Source organism: Lepidochelys kempii, chromosome 10, assembly GCF_965140285.1.
Source record: "Lepidochelys kempii isolate rLepKem1 chromosome 10, rLepKem1.hap1, whole genome shotgun sequence".
Classification (NCBI taxonomy): domain Eukaryota; kingdom Metazoa; phylum Chordata; order Testudines; family Cheloniidae; genus Lepidochelys; species Lepidochelys kempii.
In genome coordinates this window covers 81333454-81354641 of record NC_136389.1, presented here as the reverse complement: position 1 = coordinate 81354641, position 21188 = coordinate 81333454, and the positions used below count along the sequence as shown (strand labels likewise).

General features: G+C 47.2%; 1 protein-coding gene across 1 annotated transcript in view; it reads left to right on the top strand.

The window, feature by feature from the left end:
* The window catches only part of ITGA11 (integrin subunit alpha 11), a 75051-nt gene that overhangs the window by 37782 nt on the left and 16081 nt on the right, over positions 1-21188 (top strand). The window contains exons 16-18 of the mRNA XM_078854706.1: positions 9453-9551; positions 12968-13044; positions 15844-15933. Coding sequence (XP_078710832.1) covers positions 9453-9551; positions 12968-13044; positions 15844-15933 — 266 coding nt within the window. The remainder of the gene's footprint in view (positions 1-9452; positions 9552-12967; positions 13045-15843; positions 15934-21188) is intronic.

Below are 21188 nucleotides of genomic sequence, written 5' to 3'. Positions count from 1 at the left end.
AAGTCATTGCCAGTAAAAAAAAGAAAAAGAAATGGCCATCAGTGGGCCTGGGCCTGCACCAGTGAAGCTAATGAGGGTTTTGTCATTGACTTTAGTGGAAATTAAATTGGGCCACAGAAAGAGGAGTCATTAGATTGTAAGGGGGAGGTATTTCCAAAGTAGTGTGTGTTATTCAATGCAGTGGCTCAACACTATTCTGTTGCATTTCCATAGCCCCTTCCACACTCACTGTACACAGATTAATTTAGCCTAACAACTCCTCTGCTCCAGTGAGGTGGGATTGCCAGACTGGATCAGACCCAAAGTCCATCTTGCCCAGGATCCCATCCCTGACAGTTGCCAACACCAGATACTTCAGTGGAAGATGCAAGAAACTCCAAAAAAGGCAATTTATGGGGAATGCTGCCCCTTATTATTCTCTCCAGTGAGCATTCTCTTGCGTGTGTCAGCATTGAATTTCATCTGCCCTTTTGCCGTGTCCCCTTAACATTTTTTGAAGCCTACTCTAGTCTTGAGTAACCAGCAAGATTCCACACCATCTGCAGATATTGCCATCTTGCTGTTCACCCACTTTTCCAGATCATTAAGGAATATCTTACAGTACCCCGGTCCTTGTGCAGAACCTTGGGACACCCGCCCCTCCGCTGCCATGGTGAAAGTGTATCATTTATTCCTATTTGCTTTCTCTTAGCCATTGTCTAATCCATCACAGAATGTGACTTCTCACCCATGATGACTTAGTTTAATAACCTCTCATGATGGACTTTGTCAAAAGCTTTTTGGAAAGTTCATATAAATCATATTAATTATTTCTCCTTTCTCCACCTTTTTGACATGCTCAGAGATTCTAGGAGATTAGAGGCATGATTTTCCCTTACAGAAGCCATGGTGGTTTGTTCCCATCATGTCACATTCATCTAGTTATTTTTATAATTCATATTACTCATGGTTACAGAGGATTTAATTATTGTTTCAACCAATTATCTCCATTTTGTAGACAAGGAAATTAAACACCGGGAGTGAAATTCCAGCATACACAGAGGGCTCAGCACAAGCCTAATGCAGCACTTTAATCACACTTCGTAACAGGCTTTCCATGGGACAAACGTGTACCCTCAAGGACAAACATGGACCTCAGGCTGGCCTCTATTTAGACAGCATGGCCTAATGGATAGGGCACTGGACTGGACTGGGAGTCAGGAGACCTGGTTTCTATTCCTGGCTCTTCAGTTCCCATCTCTGTGCCTCACTTTCCCCATCTGTAAAATGGGATAATGATACTGACCTCCTGTCGGGACGCTGGTTCCAAACCCAGGCCCACTGGATTCTCAGCAAGCAGCCTTGGCCATCATACCTTTCCACTAGGTCAGACTACCAGGGAACTCACAGATGTGAGTGGGCCGGCTACCAGTGCTCCACGGCCTGCTTCCTGATTGGCCACGTGGTCTTGACCCTGACTGGCTGGTGACCTGATATAAACTTCCTGCTTTCTTTCTGGCCATGTCTGAGCAAAACAAGCCATTGCCTGCTGCTAGCTTCACGGACCCGCCTGACCCTGCCTTGCCGCCCCACCTCCTCCTGACTTGCTGCCTCACCCCACCAGCCAACCCCTTATACCTTCCTCTTGGATTAGATCTCCTGGCTACCAGACCTTTGTGTGGACTCCCACCACTGATCTGGTCTGCCCTTCGATCCACCGGACCCCTAGGCATTACACCTCCTTTTTAAAGCACCGGGGGATCTCCTGATGAAGATCTCTAGATAAGATTCTTAGTACTTGATTTCTCCTTGCAGAACTGAAAGCTGTTCTAAAAACTCAGGGGTTTAAATTAACTGGCCTAAATTTCCCTGTTCTCTGTGGCTGAGCCAAGAATAGAATTGAGAGTCCCGGACTCCCAGTTCTGTGCCTTAACCCCACGACCACATTTCCTCTTAATCACTCCCTCAGATTTCCTTCTTCCTTTCCTCACTTTCTAAGAGGAGAAAGGTCAGGAGAAGGAGAGTGAAGAAGTAGTCAGATGATCTTCCAAACCCTCCCAGTGGCTCTGGGATGCTTCGCTGTAGCGAAGAAAGATGGGATTAATCCAAGAGCATTGCATTACTCATCTGCAAGACATTTTCTCCTTCTTAATGTCTTGGCAGTGCAGCTGTCTGGTGCTCCATGCTTCCTGATGTTCAGCCTTTACACACATATCCCAGATCCTGGCCTACATGTCATCCTCAGAGTCGGGTGCACAGTGAACCTGGTATTCTTTCACACAGTTCTCACTCTAACTCCTGAGACGTAGCTGGTTAAGTATGCATTATAACAGGGAAAACACTGTGTCTCTTTACTTATCAAGGCTAAACATACATGGGAAAAATAGATGCAGATCTTATTTCTGTGGAGATCTCGGGATTGGAATCTAACATGACAATAAAACCAGGAGAGCTGTCAAGGGCCTAAGCGGATATAACCAGATGATCTCAAACTCAGCCCAGAACCAAATCATTTTTGAGAGCTAATGAAGCCCTATAACCTCAGCCGTGCAGAACACAATGCCATCCACAGCCTCAGAAACAACTCTGACATCATAATCAAAAAGGCTGACAAAGGAGGTGCTGTTGTCATCATGAATAGGTCGGAATATGAACAAGAGGCTGCTCGGCAGCTCTCCAACACCACTTTCTACAAGCCATTACCCTCTGATCCCACTGAGGGTTACCAAAAGAAACTACAGCATTTGCTCAAGAAACTCCCTGAAAAAGCACAAGAACAAATCCACACAGACACACGCCTGGAACCCCGACCTGGGATATTCTATCTGCTACCCAAGATTCATAAACCTGGAAATCCTGGACGCCCCATCATCTCAGGCATTGGCACCCTGATAGCAGGATTGTCTGGCTGTGTAGACTCCCTCCTCAGGCCCTACGCTACCAGCACTCCCAGCTACCTTCGAGACACCACTGACTTCCTGAGGAAACTACAATCCGCTGGTGATCTTCCTGATAACACCATCCTGGCCACTATGGATGTAGAAGCCCTCTACACCAACATTCCACACAAAGATGGACTACAAGCCGTCAGGAACAGTATCCCCGATAATGTCACGGCTAACCTGGTGGCTGAACTTTGTGACTTTGTCCTCACCCATAACTATTCCACATTTGGGGACAATATATACCTTCAGATCAGCGGCACTGCTACGGGTACCCACATGGCCCACAGTATGCCAACATTTTTATGGCTGACTTAGAAAAACCCTTCCTCAGCTCTCGTCCCCTAATGCCCCTACTCGCACTACATTGATGACATCTTCATCATCTGGACCCATGGAAAAGAAGCCCTTGAGGAATTCCACCATGATTTCAACAATTTCCATCCCACCATCAACCTCAGCCTGGTCCAGTCCACACAAGAGATCTACTTCCTGGACACTACAGTGCTAATAAACGATGGTCACATAAACACCACCCTATACCGGAAACCTACTGACCGCTATTCCTACCTACATGCCTCCAGCTTTCATCCTGACCACACCACACGATCCATCGTCTACAGCCAAGTTCTACGATACAACCGCATTTGCTCCAACCCCTCAGACAGAGACAAACACCAACAAGGTCTCTATCAAGCATTCTTACAACTACAATACCCACCTGCGGAAGTGAAGAAACAGATTGACAGAGCCAGAAGAGTACCCAGAAGTTACCTACTACAGGACAGGCCCAACATAGAAAATAACAGAACACCACTAGCCATCACCTTCAGCCCCCAACTAAAACCTCTCCAATGCATCATCAAGGATCTACAACCTATCCTGAAGGATGACCCATCACTCTCACAGATCTTGGGAGACAGGCCAGTCCTTGCTTACAGACAGCCCCCCAACCTGAAGCAAATACTCACCAGCAACCACACACCACACAACAGAACCACTAACCCAGGAACCTATCCTTGCAACAAAGCCCGTTGCCAACTGTGTCCACATATCTATTCAGGGGACACCATCATAGGGCCTAATAACATCAGCCACACTATCAGAGGCTCGTTCACCTGCACATCCACCAATGTGATATATGCCATCATGTGCCAGCAATGCCCCTCTGCCATGTACATTGGTCAAACTGGACAGTCTCTACGTAAAAGAATCAATGGACACAAATCAGACGTCAAGAATTATAACATTCAAAAACCAGTTGGAGAACACTTCAATCTCGTTGGTCACTCGATGACAGACCTAAAAGTGGCAATTCTTCAACAAAAAAACTTCAGAAACAGACTCCAACGAGAGACTGCTGAATTGGAATTAATTTGCAATCTGGATACAATTAATTTAGGCTTGAATAAAGACTGGGAGTGGATGGGTCATTACACAAATTAAAACTATTTCCCCATGTTTATTTCCCCTTCTCCTCCCCCCCCCCCCCCCCGCTGTTCCTCAGACGTTCTTGTCAACTGCTGGAAATGGCCCACCTTGATTATCACTGCAAAAGGTTCCCCCACACACACACTCCTGCTGGTAATAGCTCACCTTACCTCATCACTCTGGTTACAGTGTGTATGGTAACACCCATTGTTTCATGTTCTCTGTGTATATAAATCTCCTCACTGTATTTTCCACTGAATGCATCCGATGAGGTGAGCTGTAGCTCATGAAAGCTTATGCTCAAATAAATTGGTTCGTCTGTAAGGTGCTACAAGTCCTCCTTTTCTTTTTGCAGATACAGACTAAGATGGCTGCTACTCTGAAACCTTAGATTTTAGTGAAAACTTTTCCATTTTCACTAGTTATGACTGAGACCAGCAGCAAAAGAAATGGCTATATATGTTGATAAGAAGAAGTTCCACGATTACATCAAAGAAGATGAAAATGTAATGTGGGATATAAACCTCCATGCTCCAGGGCAGAACCACTTACTAACTGCCTGGGATCAGGAAGAAGCTGCTCCTACTCTGTTCTATTCCATGATAGTGCGTCACAGGGAATCCTGCACTTTTCCCTGAAGCCTCTGGTACTGGCCTAGGGTGTGGGATAAAACGGACCCCATGTCAGATCCAGCCTAGCGATTCTATGTCTGTAATAAGTTTGTCAATGCTTTTAGCTTTTAAGCTTCTAAGGATGTTAAATCTTTCATTGTTAGAATACAAAACGATTTTTTTATTTGTAAGTGTCTGAGCGCACTCAGATGCTGAGGAATTTGGTTCCGCCTTTGCTTTTGCACGCCTACCACTTTAAAAAATATATTCTCCCAAGCTGAGCATGCTGGTGGCCAAGTTTCAGTCAGTGATGAATTTTTACTGCTGAGTTATAGCTCCCCTGAAAATATGGGCTTACAATGGAAACAGAGCCATGACTTACAGCTGGGCCAGTCGATGCCACTCTAATACTGCTTTGCAAACGCTATGCTGACTGGAAGCTTGAAGGCAGCGCATGTGTTTCGAGTATTTGGGACATACAGGGCTCTGTTGAAAACCAGCTTTGCTCAACGAAACAGTCAGAGTCTGGGAATGACACACACAAAAAAAGACCTCTGATTTATAAACTTCATAACCACATCACCCACTTTGTCATCCTGCATGTGTGTGTGTTGAGAGAGAAGCAGCTTTTCCACTCGCATCTTCAGGCCTCCTCTTGATGAATGGAAGATCTTCGCCTTTTATTACAGAACTCTAGCCACTCGAGTTGCATCTCTAGCCACTGCAGTTGCTGCTGACATAGGTTCAGAAGTGAACTCCACGGGGCTTGTGTTTTCTGGGGCACGTTCTCCTCCCCTGAGAGCCCTAAGCAGGATGTCCTGTCACTCCCAGCGCCTCCCACTGATCTGTTATATCTTCCTAATACAGGTGGTCTTTGAGCAGTCAGGGCCTGAGCCCCCCTTGGTGCATGCTTGTCCCACAGACTGAGGCCAGCGAGGGCTGTGCACATGTGGAAAGGCAGGACTTGGCCTGACGGCTGTCAGGGTCCATTGTGACAATACTCAACACAGCCTCCTGACAGGAAGATGAGAGAAATGGGTGTCAAGCTCCCGCCCCTCCCCCCCAACAGAAAGGAGACCCACCTGAACTCCAGGCCACTTTTGGCAGGTGGACCCGTCCGTTTTCAGTAGCACTGTTGAGAACCCCAGCTCCAGGGAACCCCACAGCCGGCTCTTCGGCACGGTCCAACCCTGCACTCCTCCTTGCTGTTTTTAGCGAGCTGGCTAGATTAAAGCTAGCGTGGGTATGTCTACATGGGCTGCAGATGACAGGCCCAGTCACCATGCAGACGTAGCTTCAGGGCATGTCTGCCCTTCGAGCTGGGGCCGCAGTTCCCAGCTGGAGGTGACGTGCGCGCATTAGCTGGGATCGAGCAAGCGCGCTACATGGAGAGTTGCAGCAGCATGAGTGGCAGGATCCAAGAGGGGCTAGCTGCCCTGGATGTGCCTAGTGTCTCAGCCAGGAACGTACTGCGGGCGGCCAGCCTCTCCCACCCTTTGCGCCCCTGCAGCTACGCTTTGCACTGATCAAAGCTAGCGCACGTGTGTCTCCCCAAGCTGGGAATGCCACGCTCCCCTCAGTCAGCCTCAGCTCTTCACTGCCCTCTCACCCAACCCCTCTTCCTTTTCTAGGCCCCTGGTCCTGGAAAGGCTTCTGTTCCCTTTGAGCCCTCTCTCTGCAGAGGGAACTCCACAGAGTGATGGAACTGAGCCCCAGATCTCCTCCCAACGTTCTGCTTTGGGTGAGGGCAGCAGTTCATTTACATCTTTGGGGATGCATTTCTTGTACGTGTTTCAAACATCTAACTACCCTCCGCTTCCTGGTCCCTCCAAAGGCCCAGACTGGAGAAAGGAGGGACTCACTCCTTACCATGGCCATAGGTTTACCTTTCCTACTTGGTTTCTTTAACAAGCCCTTTTGATCCAACTTCACAGCCACCATAAACACGCACACACAGGCATGCGCCAGGATACGTGACAGATAACCCAGATATTTCCCCATTCATCACCCTCCATCTATCTAATGGTCTTCTCGCACTCATCCTCACGCTCCCCAAGCCCCGCCCTTTGGCTCCCTTCTTACTCCCTTTTCGACTGATTTTGCTTACATGAAAGGCCTGTATCTTTTTATCACTGGTTCTCAAACAGCTTAGCATGCCCTGCCCTTCCCCCACCTCTCCAGTCACTATCACCTCTAAGAAACCTGAGCCAAGCGATCATTCAGCTGTCATTTCAGCATTGTGTCTAGGCACTGGAGAGCTTTGAGCCATCATTCTGGCTGGGAGCATAGTAACAGTCTCAGAGTGGATGACACCATGTGTAAGCCCTCCAGTGTGCGCTCCGAGCAATTCCTGAGAGAGACCTCCAAATTCTGCTTCATGGGAAATCTGCTGATCTTGCTGCGAATTCATTCATCCACTAAATGACTTCATAACCATTCCGGGTATCAAATAGCTCCCATTTGGTGGTTTAAAAGTTGTGCCAATGGAAAATTACGGGACATGTTGCCCACAAAATCAGAAAAATGTAAGGGTCCGCTGTGTGTTTTCTGATACATTACTCCAAATTAACCAAGGAAAACTGTTATATGAGGTAACAGAGTAAGCGCAATGCAGCAGCGCTTAGAGAAAACATTGTTCCCAGTTACGAAAGCTCAGCTCCACTAATGTGCTCCTTGCTACTGTTCATGACAAAGACAAATCAACTAGAGTAATAAGTAGCTCCTTGAGTTTCCAGCCGAACTCCGGGATTGTACTCGATGCTGTACAAACACACAGTAAAAGCCAGTCTTTGCCCCAGGGAGCTGAGAGGCCAAATAGACAAAGGATGGGAGAGAGTGTAAGCAGTGCCACTTGACAGATAGGGAACGGGAACCAAGGCAATGCTCCAGGTCACACAGGGAATTTGTGGCAGAACCAGGCACTGGACTCAGAGCTCCGGAGTCCCAATCCAGTGCCTTAGCTAGAATGACATCTTTCCTCCCTATACTGCAGCATCACTGTTACAAGCTGTATTATTTGGAGCATTACTGTAGGTCATGTTTTTGAAGGAGCATTCCCTTGCTGACAGTATCATTAAATATAGCAAGTTTATTTTATTTGTTGTATTATCTTATTATTCCATTGTCTGATTCATTATTGGGACAGAGATCATGCAATCTCCTGGACAAGCCATATTGAACTAAGTTAAAGTGTCTTCAGAGGTCATGGCTTTAAAATGCAAATGTTGGGCTGGTATGTAGCATCTTTTAAGGAGGAGACAGGACTTAGGTAAACACTGGGAAGTGCCATGTGCTTCCAAGGACTCTTGAAAACAATGGAGCAGACAGTCTGAACTTTTAGCTGAGCAAGGTTCCCAGGAAATACTTGGGATGAGGGCAATACAAATGTCTCACTTCAGGGCCATCCTTTGGAAGCTGCACCTTGAAGAGAAACCCATTGTGTGGCTCATTACCTAGTCACAGTCTCTTCAAAGACCCAAGCTGGCTAAAGGAGGGACTCAGTCACTCATGGGGGAGCTAGTTCCAAGCAAAAGCTGTTCTGAACTGGTGACCACAGGAAACGCTCCTGGGTAGGTGTTGGAGGCCTAATCACCAGCCAGAGCCCTGGTTGGAGTTAGGGGCTGATCTCCAGGAAGCTTTTTAGCATGCGGGTAGGTTCTTGTATTGTTTTTAATGTGTTTTCTCTGTAATGGTTTTACCTTAACACTAAAAGGGCTTGCTTAGAAAGAGCTGTGTGATAACGTCTAACTGGGCCATTGCACTGTCTACTGCCTCTGAAGAGAGAAGAGAAGCAGGCCTGCTTAGGCAGGCTGCCTTCTGCTGGGAATGCCACAGTATAGTCAGGGGACTGCACAGCCTGGAAATACCCTGGTCGGGTGGGACCCTTGTCTCCACTCAAGAGAGTTGACCACAGAAGGGGAATACAGGTGCAATTGCCCTGACTTGTGATGATTATTTACTATTTGTATTAAGATAGCACCTAGCTGCCCCAGTCAGGGAGCAGGACCTCCCTGTGGCAGGGGCTATACAAACAGAACACAAAGATGCCCCAAAAGAGTGTACATTCTAAGTCGGTCAATTATCACTAACATGGTCACCATATAATAAAGTAAGTTGGGCTATTTCTTGTTATTTCTCTAGCACATTTGATCATAGAAAATCTATTCTTATTTGTGATTATTGGTCCTAGAATAATCTGTTTTATTTGGTCTTTTTCACTCATCTCTGTATCTAAAATCCCAGAGTAGGATTTAAAGCAAGAAATTTGAAATTGGCTTTTAGAGCAGCCTGCTCTGTGAATGTGATAATAGTTTAACACAACTGCACTGGAAGAATGTCTGGCCTTCAACAACTGTGGTTTCCCTGTTTTTAGAGCCTCAGTTCGGATGTCTTCCAGTCCGGGTACACAGCCGCAAGGAGCGTGTTGGCTACGAGAAATGTGCTGTGGGTATCTCTGGTGTTTCTGGTAACCAGTTGTATTCCATTTCAGGATGATACAGACGTCAATATTGAATGCATGAATGAAGAAAAGCGCCCCAACAAGAAGGTGTGCAATGTTAGCTACCCCTTCTTCCGAGCCAAAGCAAAGGTAAAGATAGTTTCTGTTATTCGACCTGGCAAGTCCAAATGAAATATCCTGCCCAGGGGGCACTCCGACCCCTCCTCTGTGGCCGCAGAAAGGCTGCTGGCAGCAGAACCCCGGTGGTGCCACAAAGTGGGCAGGGGGCATGGCGGCATTTAGGAATGATGAGCAAAATTATTCAAAGGCTAGTATTTGCTTTCTTTTCTATTTCAGAATGCCGCCAGTGTTAGGGGACAATAGGTCAGCTGAGAGGTTTCAGCAGCATAAAAGTTGCATTGAATCCTAGCAGATCTTCAGGCAGCCAAATTAAAACCAGTCACATGGAGACAAAGAATTTGACTTTAATCCTTTGGCACAGTTTAATGTTGGCTTTCCGATCTGCAGCTGGTAACTTCTCACCAGAGTTCCTGCCTTACAAAATGAGTCACCTTTAACTGGTTAGGTAGAGCAACCTAAATTCTTCTCTCTTTCATTTCAACCGGACCCTCTGCCCCCCATTCATCATACTGGAGATGTTCACATGAATTTGTGCAAAAACAAAGAAGAGAGAGAGACAGAATGAAGGAAACCTCACTAGTATTAGTTTGGTGAAGAGCGTGTCGTGGTTAAGTGTGTTTTCACTGGGAGCAATTTCATGGTTAAAGGTCATGGTTAAGGATGTTTTCACTGGGAGCAATTTCAGATAAACTCTTCGGTATCATTCTTTTTAACCCTATCAATTCATTTTAGTTCTAGATCAGCTAATATTTTAGAAACACGGATCAAACATTTTAATGAGCGTTAACATATTTAGTTAAAAGCCAGTTCATTATATATGGGCTCAAAGACACACCTCACTTGTTGTTATTCAAATAACACTAGCACTAAAAGGGTCCAACTGAGATCAGAGCTAAGCTCTGCACATACCTGCAATGAGGGAATCCTTGCACTGAAGATCTTACAGTCAAAGTTGACAAGACACAGGGTGGGAGAAAGGAGGTATTGTTATCCCTATATGACAAATGAGGACAGGAGTGGCAGAAGGTCCCTAAAAGTGGGGGAGGCCAGGTGCCTCCCTCCATTGCCCCTGTACCACCCCTTCTCCCAGAGCCCCCACCCTCCTGCTGTTCATTCCCTTGAGACCCTGCCCCCACCCTGCCCCTTCCCCCGAGGCCCTGTTCTCGCGTTGCCTCTCCCCCCACTAAGCCCCTCCCCCCACTCGCTCCTCTCCGCCCCTTCCCCCCGTCGCTTGCCTTTACCGATGGTAAAAAGTGTGCAGGGGGGCATGGCCCCCTGGCTCTCCCTGTTCTGGCACCCTGGATGGGGAACTGAGGCACAGAGAGATTAAGTAATTTACCCAAGGTCACATAGCAAGCCTGCAGCAGATTCAGGAAGTAAACCCAGATCTCCAGTCCTGTGATTTTACCACAAGTTCCATTCTGACAGCTGAGTATCCCTGGACTTGGAGGTTTTCAAAAGCCAAAATGAAATCCCGATTTAAATGTTGCAATTCTCAGAATGAGCTGAAGGAAGATTGTGGATATGATTTTGCATCTGCAGCCAAATTTCACATCTCCAGTGTTTGTGGCACATTTTACCAATATGAATATTTTTCTCTTCTGCTAAACAAGGAACAAACTGCTAAGTTATCTTACAAAATAGAACGAATGATCTGGATGATGGGATGACACTAAGCTGGGAGGAGTGGTAGATGCGCTGGAGGGTAGGGAGAGGGTCCAGAATGACCTAGACAAATTGGAGGATTGGGCTAAAAGAAATCTGATGAGGTTCAACAAGGACAAGTGCAGAGTCCAGCACTTAGGACAGAAGAATCCCATGCACCGCTACAGGCTGGGGGACGACTGGCTAAGCAGCAGTTCTTCAGAAAAGGACCTAGGGGTGACAGTGGACGAGAAGCTGGATATGAGTCAACAGTGTGCCCTTGTTGCCAAGAAGGCTAATGGCATATTGGGCTGCATTAGTAGGACCCCTGCCAGCAGGTCGAGGGAAGTGATTATTCCCCTCTGTTCCACACTGGTGAGGCCACATCTGGAGTCTTGTGTCCAGTTTTGGGCCCTCCACTACAGAAGGGATATAGACAAATTGGAGAGCGTCCAGCGGAGGACAATGAAAATTATTAGGGGGCTGGGGCACATGACTTATGAGGAGAGGCCGAGGGAACTGGGCTTATTTAGTCTGCAGAAGAGAAAACTGAGGGGGGATTTGACAGCAGCCTTCAACTACCTGAAGGGCGGTTCCACAAGGGATGGAGCTCAGCTGTTCTCAGTGGTAGCAGATGACAGAACAAGGAGCAATCGTCTCAAGTTGCAGGGGGGGGAGGTCTAGGTCGGATATTAGGAAACACCATTTCACTAGGAGGGTGGTGAAGCACTGGAATGGGTTACCTAGGGAGGTGGTGGAATCTCCATCCTTAGAGGTTTTTAAGGCCCGGCTTGACAAAGCCCTGGCTGGGATGATTTAGTTGGGGATCGGTCCTGCTTTGAGCGGGGATCAGACTAGATGACCTCCTGAGGTCTCTTCCAACCCTAATCTTCTATGATTCTATGAATTAGCATATATATCAACTCCCTGTATGTTATGTTAGAGGGAAAATGGGGTGACAGTCTGACGTGTTGGAATATAAAGAAGCAGGTCATGATAGAAGCTTTCCCAGTCTCAAAACAATATATTAGTCTGAAACCTTTGCCTGTCAGAAGCTCGAAAATGATGGATGTGCTTCATTCACCTCTCTAGAATTTAAACCTTGCAATAAAGCCATCTTGTGTGCTCGTGGCCATAAAATAAAATGGAGCAGCCCGATTCCTCATGACCTACAGGGGCTAAGAATGCATCTGCGTGGCATCAGGTAGTTCTGGTCCTGCGAAAACAAAGACAAGCTGGAAATGGAAATTTGGCCCTGGGAGCGGGAGTAGACTTCTAATATTATAATCAGCTGTGCACCGATCCCAGACAGTTTGAGGTCTTTGCCACGTTTTTTTCAGATCTGCCATTAATGACATTTTATTGTTGTTGGAACATCTCTTTGGCACTTATTGTCCCCCGTCGGTGGAAACAATGCCTCAGATGTGAGTTAACTGTATGGCACAGTGAGCCTGATAGGCCTTTAACAAAAAGGATTTTTTGTTCTCTATTCTAAATAATAGTAATAATTTTAAACACACACACACACACACAAACCACAAAGTCAGTAGCTGTTTTCTCTGGAAAGATATGGCTCTGCTTGAGACCTGCCAACCTCTCTTGTAACATTTCATCAGTGATCTTTCTCCCATGCACTTTGTGACTGGCTGGAAAATTATGTTCTGCTGCGATAGGGTTATCAGGAAAGGACAGTGGCAGAGGGGAAGCTCGTGTCTGCGACAGCTGGATAACTTTTTATTTATTTAAGGTGGTTTTTCTCAATCTGTTTTTAATCTCCGCAGGTGGCTTTTCGCCTGGATTTCGAATTCAGCAAATCTATTTTTCTTCAAAGCATGGAGATCTATCTAACTGCCAACAGGTTAATGATCGCATTATTTCTCTGTTCCCTTTGCACATATTTATCACCTTTATTTTCTAACTAAATACAATGCTGCCTGCACAGATCTCGTCTTAGAGCGCCTGTCATCTTCTCCCTCCTATTGCAGCTTAACTGTCGATGGTTTTCACTTCTCCCCCTTCATCCCCATGCAATGGCAGCCTGAGATTTTTAATTGGAGGGAGTTTGGAGGGCACAGATACTCTACGGCTTTGTTCATAGTTGACAAGAGCCTGCATTTCAATCTTCAGTATCTATTAGCATCATGCAGCAAAGCTGGCAACCTCTGCTCTAGAGGCACCCTGGGCATAGCATATGGAAATGAAATTACCTTTGGCTGTTAGAAAATATGTAGCGCTGTACTTGTAAGTCATGGCTCGCTCGCTCGCTCGCTCGCTCTGTATAGATGGTTTGCTTCAGCTGCCAGCAATATTCCCGGGTGTGTGGATGAATAGAAAGTGACACTTGCCAATGCTTTTCATTCAGCTACTTTCACAAACACAAACACTCCCCGTAAAAATACTTTATGCTTGTAAAGTTCTACTCACCCACTTGCCCAGCATGAGTAAATTATTTTGACAGGCAAGTAAAATCTGATTAGGGTTTTGTTGGTTTGTTTTTGTTTGTTGTTTCCCGTATCAATCATCATGGCAAAGGGCAGCGAAGGAGATTTTGTGCCTGGTCTAGTAAATGTACATGACAATTTTGCAAGGCTGCTCTGTGCTCTGAGGAGGGTTTGTGTAGCCGAAATTCACTGCCTTGACCTGGGAAAAGTTACTAAGGAAAATCTGCTCCTGTTGGCTTGTTCACCAGTAACATTTTTCTATGACTTCCGCACACATTTACTAGGCATCTTCCAGAAAAACACCAGAGGGCAAATTCTGACTCATCCGGAACTGGTTTCCAAGGATATGTTTACATTGCATTGTAAACTCGGGTCTGTGGGACCCTGGCTTCTGGGCTCGGTGTTTCCAAACCCACGCACCAGTGTCTACACTGTCTTGTAAATCTGGGTTTACAGTTGCTGGACCTGGGTCTCACAGCCATGCTAACGCGTCCATACTGTGCTACTGGACCTTCTAACTGGATCCTGCAGCTTGAGTTGTGTCCACACTGCAAAACGACAGGGCTTGGACCTGAGTGGCAGCAAGACTCAGGGTCCTATCAGGATGCTAGGAACTGGGTCCTATGTGCTTGCTGACCTGAGTCAGACTGATTTGTGTGTGGATGGAAGTGGGGCTTGGGCTCAAACCTGAGTCAGAGCCTGGGTTGAGTGTGCAGTGTAGACATGGGTGCAAATCAGAGTCTGATCCTGTACCCACTGAAGACAATGGGCCTTTTGCTGTTGATTTCAATGAATGCAGGTTTAGAGCCAGACACTGTACAACTGAATGAGTGTGTTGCCCCCAGAGGCAACCCAGTTTCTTGAACCTCAGTCAAATAACCTAGGTCTGCATGGAACATACCTAACTTGTATCATGCCCCTACCCTCTAGGGCCCATCCTCTAACACCACACGACTTATAAACCAGCTCTCCCACCATAGATGCCTTCATACCAGTATAACTGCGTCCATTCTATAGAGTTGTACTGATTCAACTAAATCATTTTCTACCAATTTAGTTACATCCTTAGATACATTAGAACTATCCTTATTAGCAGTCGCTACCAGCTACTTCCTATGAGAGAAGATGCTTACCTGTTGCAAATTCTGTCTTCTACTCTAGGCAATCACACCCCAAAGCAAAATAAAACAGAATGGGAATTGTGAGGTTATATGCTGGACTGAGACTCTGAAATGCCAGCAGAAACCAGGCAGGAAGAGGCCTAGAGAAAATTTTAGGCAGAAGCTTGACAATGAAACAGAGGAAGAGAGAGAGAGAGAACATAATTTCCCTTATTCTAATAAAGTTTCTTGTTCAATGTTAGAAAAAAGCATCTGGTCCTGTGATTCTTTACCATTTTCACAAAAGAGTGATGGGGGACGAGTTTCTTTTTGGACACAGAGTGCTGCTTGTTAGAAGTTCAACAGTTATTCTTTAAGATGTTTGCGTACCACTTTCCCAGCACAGCTGCCATAGTTATACATGTGCCCGCGATCTCACTGGCCCTGACTGACTCTCATTGCTGTCCTAGGTAATTGTCAGATTTGTGGCAAACACCGTGTGATTTAATTATTCGCTCATCAGGAGGCTTTTACTATGTTGTTAACCAATTGTAGTTGATAAAATAATAATATTTGGTTAGTCATTTTGCTGTGAGAAGTATAAAATGAAACAGTGAATTCACATGACTGTGGCTCTTTGGGGTAATGTTGATTGCTAATTTGGCTCCAGAACCACTGAGGTCTGAGTATCCCTGCTCTAGAGTTTAGGCGGAGCTTAATTCTTTGCGGAGTTTGTGAATCATGCCATGTCAACAATAAGTGCCTTTTTATATGATCCTATCCCACCTGCCCTGCCTGGTGTAAGCGCCAAGGTGAAGGGCCTCTGTCCCCTGCCAAAATAGGCACAAGTAATTGCAGAATGTTGTTAATCTCATTCCCCTGCCTTCCTAAAAATTGATTGCACAAAATCAAAGCAGTTCCCTCTATTTTTTACCAACTCTGACAGTTCGTACGTGAAGAGATGGGCCCTAAGAAGGCCTTGTCAGCAGCTAGGGGCCATCATCCCATTTGGACTCTGTGCTGTGGAGTCAGCAAATTAATCCTCACGCCAGGGTGGGCTGTTTCCCCCGCTGTGTGGAGTGGCCTAAATGCTGTTTTCCTTTGCTTGGCTTCCAGTGACAGTGAAGAACAGGAAAGTACCAAAGAGGATAACGCTGCTCTACTGAATTTTCACCTGAAATACGAAGCCGACCTCCTTTTCACCAGGTTTGTGGTCATTGTGGCGGGGGGTTGATGAATCGGTCGCTGAGCAAATCTGGCCCAAATCCTGCAGCCCTTGTTCAACCATGATACCCACGACTCCCAGGGGTCCGTGTTTCCCTGCCTGGGGGGAGGACGCTGAGCTCATGGTTTGCCTGGAATTGTTCCATAGAGATGGAAGGGCTAAGACTCAGCTCCCTAAACTGGAGTCAAGGGTCTCCATGGGAAGGCTTCTTGCCTCTGCACTTCTGTCCACACGACCTCAGCTCCTCTGCCCCGCAAAGTGCTTCCGGGTGCTGGGTGTGGGGAGCTCCACAGCAGGGAGGGGTGTCCTGGGCGAGGCGCTCTGCAGGTTTGAGGGGAGAGAATCTGGCATGGGGGTGGCCAGCCCATGGTGACCACCTGTGTTAGATGGGAATGCTGGAACAGGTACAGAGAAGGGCTACTAGGATGATCCGAGGAATGGAAAACTTGTCTTATGAAAGGAGACTCAGGGAGCTTGGCTTGTTTAGCCTAACTAAAAGAAGGTTAAGGGGAGATATGATTGCTCTCTATAAATATATCAGAGGGATAAATAGCAGAGAGGGAGAGGAATTATTTAAACTCAGTACCAATGTGGACACAAGAACAAATGGATATAAACTGGCCACTAGGAAATTTAGATTAGAAATTAGACGAAGGTTTCTAACCATCAGAGGAGTGAAGTTTTGGAATAGCCTTCCGAGGGAAGTAGTGGGGGCAAAAGATCTATCTTGCTTTAAGATTAAACTCGATAAGTTTATGGAGGAGATGGTATGATGGGATAACATGGTTTTGGTAATTAAATATTCATGGTAAATAGGCCCAATGGCCTGTGATGGGTTTTTAGATGGGGTAAGATCCAAGTTACCCGGGAAAGAATTTTCTGTAGTATCTGGCTGATGAATCTTGCCCATATGCTCAGGGTTTAGCTGATCGCCATATTTGGGGTCGGGAAGGAATTTTCCTCCAGGGCAGATTGGAAGGCCCTGGAGGTTTTTCGCCTTCCTCTGTAGCATGGGGCACGGGTCACTTGCTGGAGGATTCTCTGCTCCTTGAGGTCTTCAAACTACAATTTGAGGACTTCAATAGCACAGATATAGGTGTGAGGTCTTTTTTAGGAGCGGTGGGTGAAATTCTGTGGCCTGCATTGTGCAGGAGGTCAGACTAGATGATCATAATGGTCCCTTCTGACCTAAATATCTATGAATCTATGAATGAGGGGAAACCACATGAAACACAAGGGACAAGGCCTTATTTTAAGGGCTTTTTAGGGAAAAACCATTCCCCATAGCGTATCATGTCTTTTTTCTCTGAAGTGTACATTTCTACTGCCCTCAGGTATACAATGCAATTATCAGGAGCTTCCACTGAATGTTTAAAATGGTACTTGTGATCAGGTTTAATACATTTCAATGCATCTTCAAATAAGGGACGGGTGGTTCCCCCTAGCACAAATCAATGAAATAAGGGACCGTCCCTGAAAATAAGGGCCAGGTGGTCAACCTAGGCTAGTCCCATCAACAACAACTACCAGCCTGTAGAACGGGAAGACTACGGCTACCCTTGACTGGCTTCCCTGAGCTCTAGGAAAAGAGGGGAGCATGCCACAGAGGTGTGATGGATCCGCAAGTGCGGGCACCACTCTGCATTTTTGCCCTGGGTTAGAGCAGCAGGGTTTGTGGCTGCTCTTGGAAAGGCGAGAGAAGAACACAGGTTGGTTTCGAGGCCTGGCTCCTGGGTCATCCTGGCCAAGCTCTCTTGCAAGAGAGGATCCAGCTCAGCAAGTTGTCGGCGCTGCGGTGAGGGTGTCATAATGCGGCGTAACAGAACAGGCTTGGGAGGCAGGAATGGCTGACGGCTACCAATGCCGAGAAAACGAAGGGCTGTCGCGAGTGAGGCCAGAATGTGCAGCTGGCGGCGGCTTTGGACACCCGCTCCTGTGCGCACAGCTGCCCTCTCCGGCCAGCCCAGATGTGCGGGTGTTTGTGCAGCTGCTGCCGGTTGCACATGCAGAGAGGGACGTGCAACAACAGAGGCTGCACACTCTGCACGTGGCATCCGAGCCGCCAGTGTCCAGTTGCAAGCTTTCTCTGTGATACCATCTCACCACGCAGTGCCTTTGGGCGTCAAGGAGCCCCAGTGGGGTTGGGGTCGCCCCCTACCACGCCCTGGTGAAAAGCCTGTGGATAATGAATGGAAATGCTTGGAGGAGGGTCTCCCCACACCTGCCTTCCTATGGCCTAATCCTGCACCAGACTAGTCAATGGGTGTGTAGGCATTGCCTCAATGGGGGCTTGGTCAGGCCCTTAAAGCGGGGTGGAACCGGGGCGGATCTCTGTGAGGGAGCTGTGGGAAGCCATGGGTGGCCATGGAGTTGACACAGAGGCACAGATACCGGAAAGGATCCCCAGCGCTCCTAGCTGAGCATTTACCCGGCGCTCATCACTGCAGCGGGTGAGCCCTGCAGGACCCAATGCCTGTACCATACAAGGTCAAACTACCTCCGCTACAACGATCCAAGCTTTTGTGAGCTGCGGCCCTTGGGCTGTTACCGTGGTATCTTCCCTTTCCTCAGTCACGTGGGGCGGGAGTTCGCCCTATCAGCAGCGCCTCTGTCGCTGCCTGCTTAGATTTGTTTGAAGGGCATTCCCTGAGCCTGTTTGGAAAAGAAGCCCCATCTGGCGTGGGCTGTCGTCCACGCTTCAGAGAAATCTGCAAAGGAGATTTTTGCTGTGGTGCTAGTCTGGACTGAATAACAATGGTACAGACGCAACTCCGTTTGGTAGCATCAAAGGGGCTACCCGTTCAGGGCTCCGGGCTTTGGGTTTTCTGCTTGCCAAGAGAGTGCTATAGCGTTACTCCTGACTGGAGCGCGATGCGGCCATTACTTCATCGCTCCAGCGCTGCATAGTGTACGTCTGAATCGGGACCCTTTGCATCTTGCCGAGAGGACCAGGCTTTCCCTACTGATCCAAGTGCCACCGAAGCCAGGCAGCTGTTCCACTTGTTTCAGAGGGGAAACGCAGCTATTCCCATGTGAGCAAGCAGGTCACAGATGGACAGCAGTAGTTTGCCGTGGAGGAGTTAACACACTCTTACTGGGTTCTTCTTCCCAACAAGTCATTTCAATTAGGGTTTCTGGGGTATTTAGATTCCTACTTTCCACCCGTATTTTTCCTCCCAAGGTGAATCTCTTTCCAGTGACGTCATTGTGCTACATTATCATTTAAAGATTACAGTCCAGTTTTCTTCTACTGTGAGGCGGTCTGGAATACAGATATAAATGAGGCCAAGGTGATAACTCACCGACATTCCAATGCAATTCATTCTTCCAGCCAAACCACCCAGAGCCCTGCTAAATAGATCTCATGCAATATTTCATAGCAGACTGATTAGACATATTCCATATGGCATGTGGTTTACACACAGGAAGGGAAAGCAATCTAAACAGAAGTGATTTGTATATTATTTAAAATCTGGATTCTGGGTGTTAAATGTTTTTAATTCATGTGTTGTCGAAAAAGACTAACTCACACTGTGATAAATACAGTATAAATGAGAGGAAAAGATTAGTTTGCACATGAAAGGAGATGTAATGTGAATGTTCATTTCTGAACACACACGTTGATTGCATTCATAAGAAGGCCACACTGGGTCAGACCAAAGGTCCATCTAACCCAGGATCCTGTCTTCCGACAGTGGCCAATGCCAGGTGCCCCAGAGGGAATGAACGGAACAGGTAATCATCAAGTGATCCATCCCCTGTCGCCCATTCCCAGCTTCTGGCAAACAGAGACTAGGAACACCATTCCTGCCCATCCTGGCTAATAGCCATTGATGGACCTATCCTCCATGAACTTATCTAGTTCTTTTCTGAACCCTGTTATAGTCTTGGCCTTCACAGCATCCTCTGGCAAAGAGTTCCACCGGCTGACTGTGCGTTGTGTGGAGAAATACTTCCGTTTGTTTTAAGCAATTCCTCATTGTAAAGTATGGGTGCGATGCCCAGGACCGGCCACAGATTACAGCTATAAACGCGCTGAGGGACAACATTTGTGAACTCTTTGTGTCAACGCTCAGCTACCCCGCTTTAGCCCAGGAGCACTGGGTGCAGCTCAGCAGAGGGAGGGGCAGAAAGGTGACCACCCAAGTGCTCCCTGATCTGGGCCAGTCTCCCAGCATAAATCAGAGCAGTCTTCAAGGTGTTCTAATGTACAGTGGCTGCAAATGCCTACAAGGAGTTGTTGTGGCAGCCGGAGGCCTAGAGAAGGCCTGGAGTGACCTCCAACCCCTGCAATAAGGGTGGTGTAGGAGTTACTAGTCTGGCTTTGTGCCGTGGAATTTTTCCTATGGCAAGCCGGCTATAGGGCCGCTGTGTGCCAGCAGCCCAGTGTAAACAGCCATGGCAGAGCTCCCCAAAGGTGAACACCTTCTCTGTTTGACTTGGGTTCCATTAAAGCCCTGGCCACGCGACCCGCTTTTAAAATTCACTAGCCAGGTTTACATTCACGTGCCACAGGTTTGAAACCATGTGTAGCCCAACTGGCAGGGATGTTCACTAGAGATCATTAAAATGGGCTTCGGGAGAGAGCCGTGCGGCTCTGACAGGAAGGATGGTCTAGTGGATAGGGTGTTAGTCTAGGAGTTCTGGGTTCAAATTCAAGCTCTGCCTAAGGTTTCTGCTGTGATCTTGGCCAAGTCATTAAGGGTCTGATTTTTTAATGTATTTACGCATCTAATTCCCACTGAAATCAATGAGAGTTTGGCACCCAAATATATTTTAAAATGTGCCTAAATAGCTTTAAAAATCAGAGCCTACTAGCCTCTTGTGAGGATAACACTGAAGATTGTGAAGCACTCAGACACTATGGTAATGGGCACCAGATAAATACCTAAGGGTACATGTACACAGCAATAAAAAACCCGCAGCAGCACATCCCAGAGCCTGGCTAGCTGACTTAGGCGGGGGAAATGTGGGCTGCGGGGTTAAAAATAGCAGTGTAGACATTCAGGCTTGTGCTGGAGCCTGGGCTCAGAGACCCTTCCCTCATGCGGGGTTTCAAAGCCCGGGCTCCAGCCAGAGCATCTACACTGCTATTTGTAGACCCACCCGCGTGAGTCGGCAGACCTGGACCTCGGGACTCTGTGCTGCGGGTCTCTTATTGCAGTGTCGCCCTTCCCTAAGATAAGGCGACATGGTAACCCTACTTTAAAAGCAGTTTCACTGACATAACCCCAGG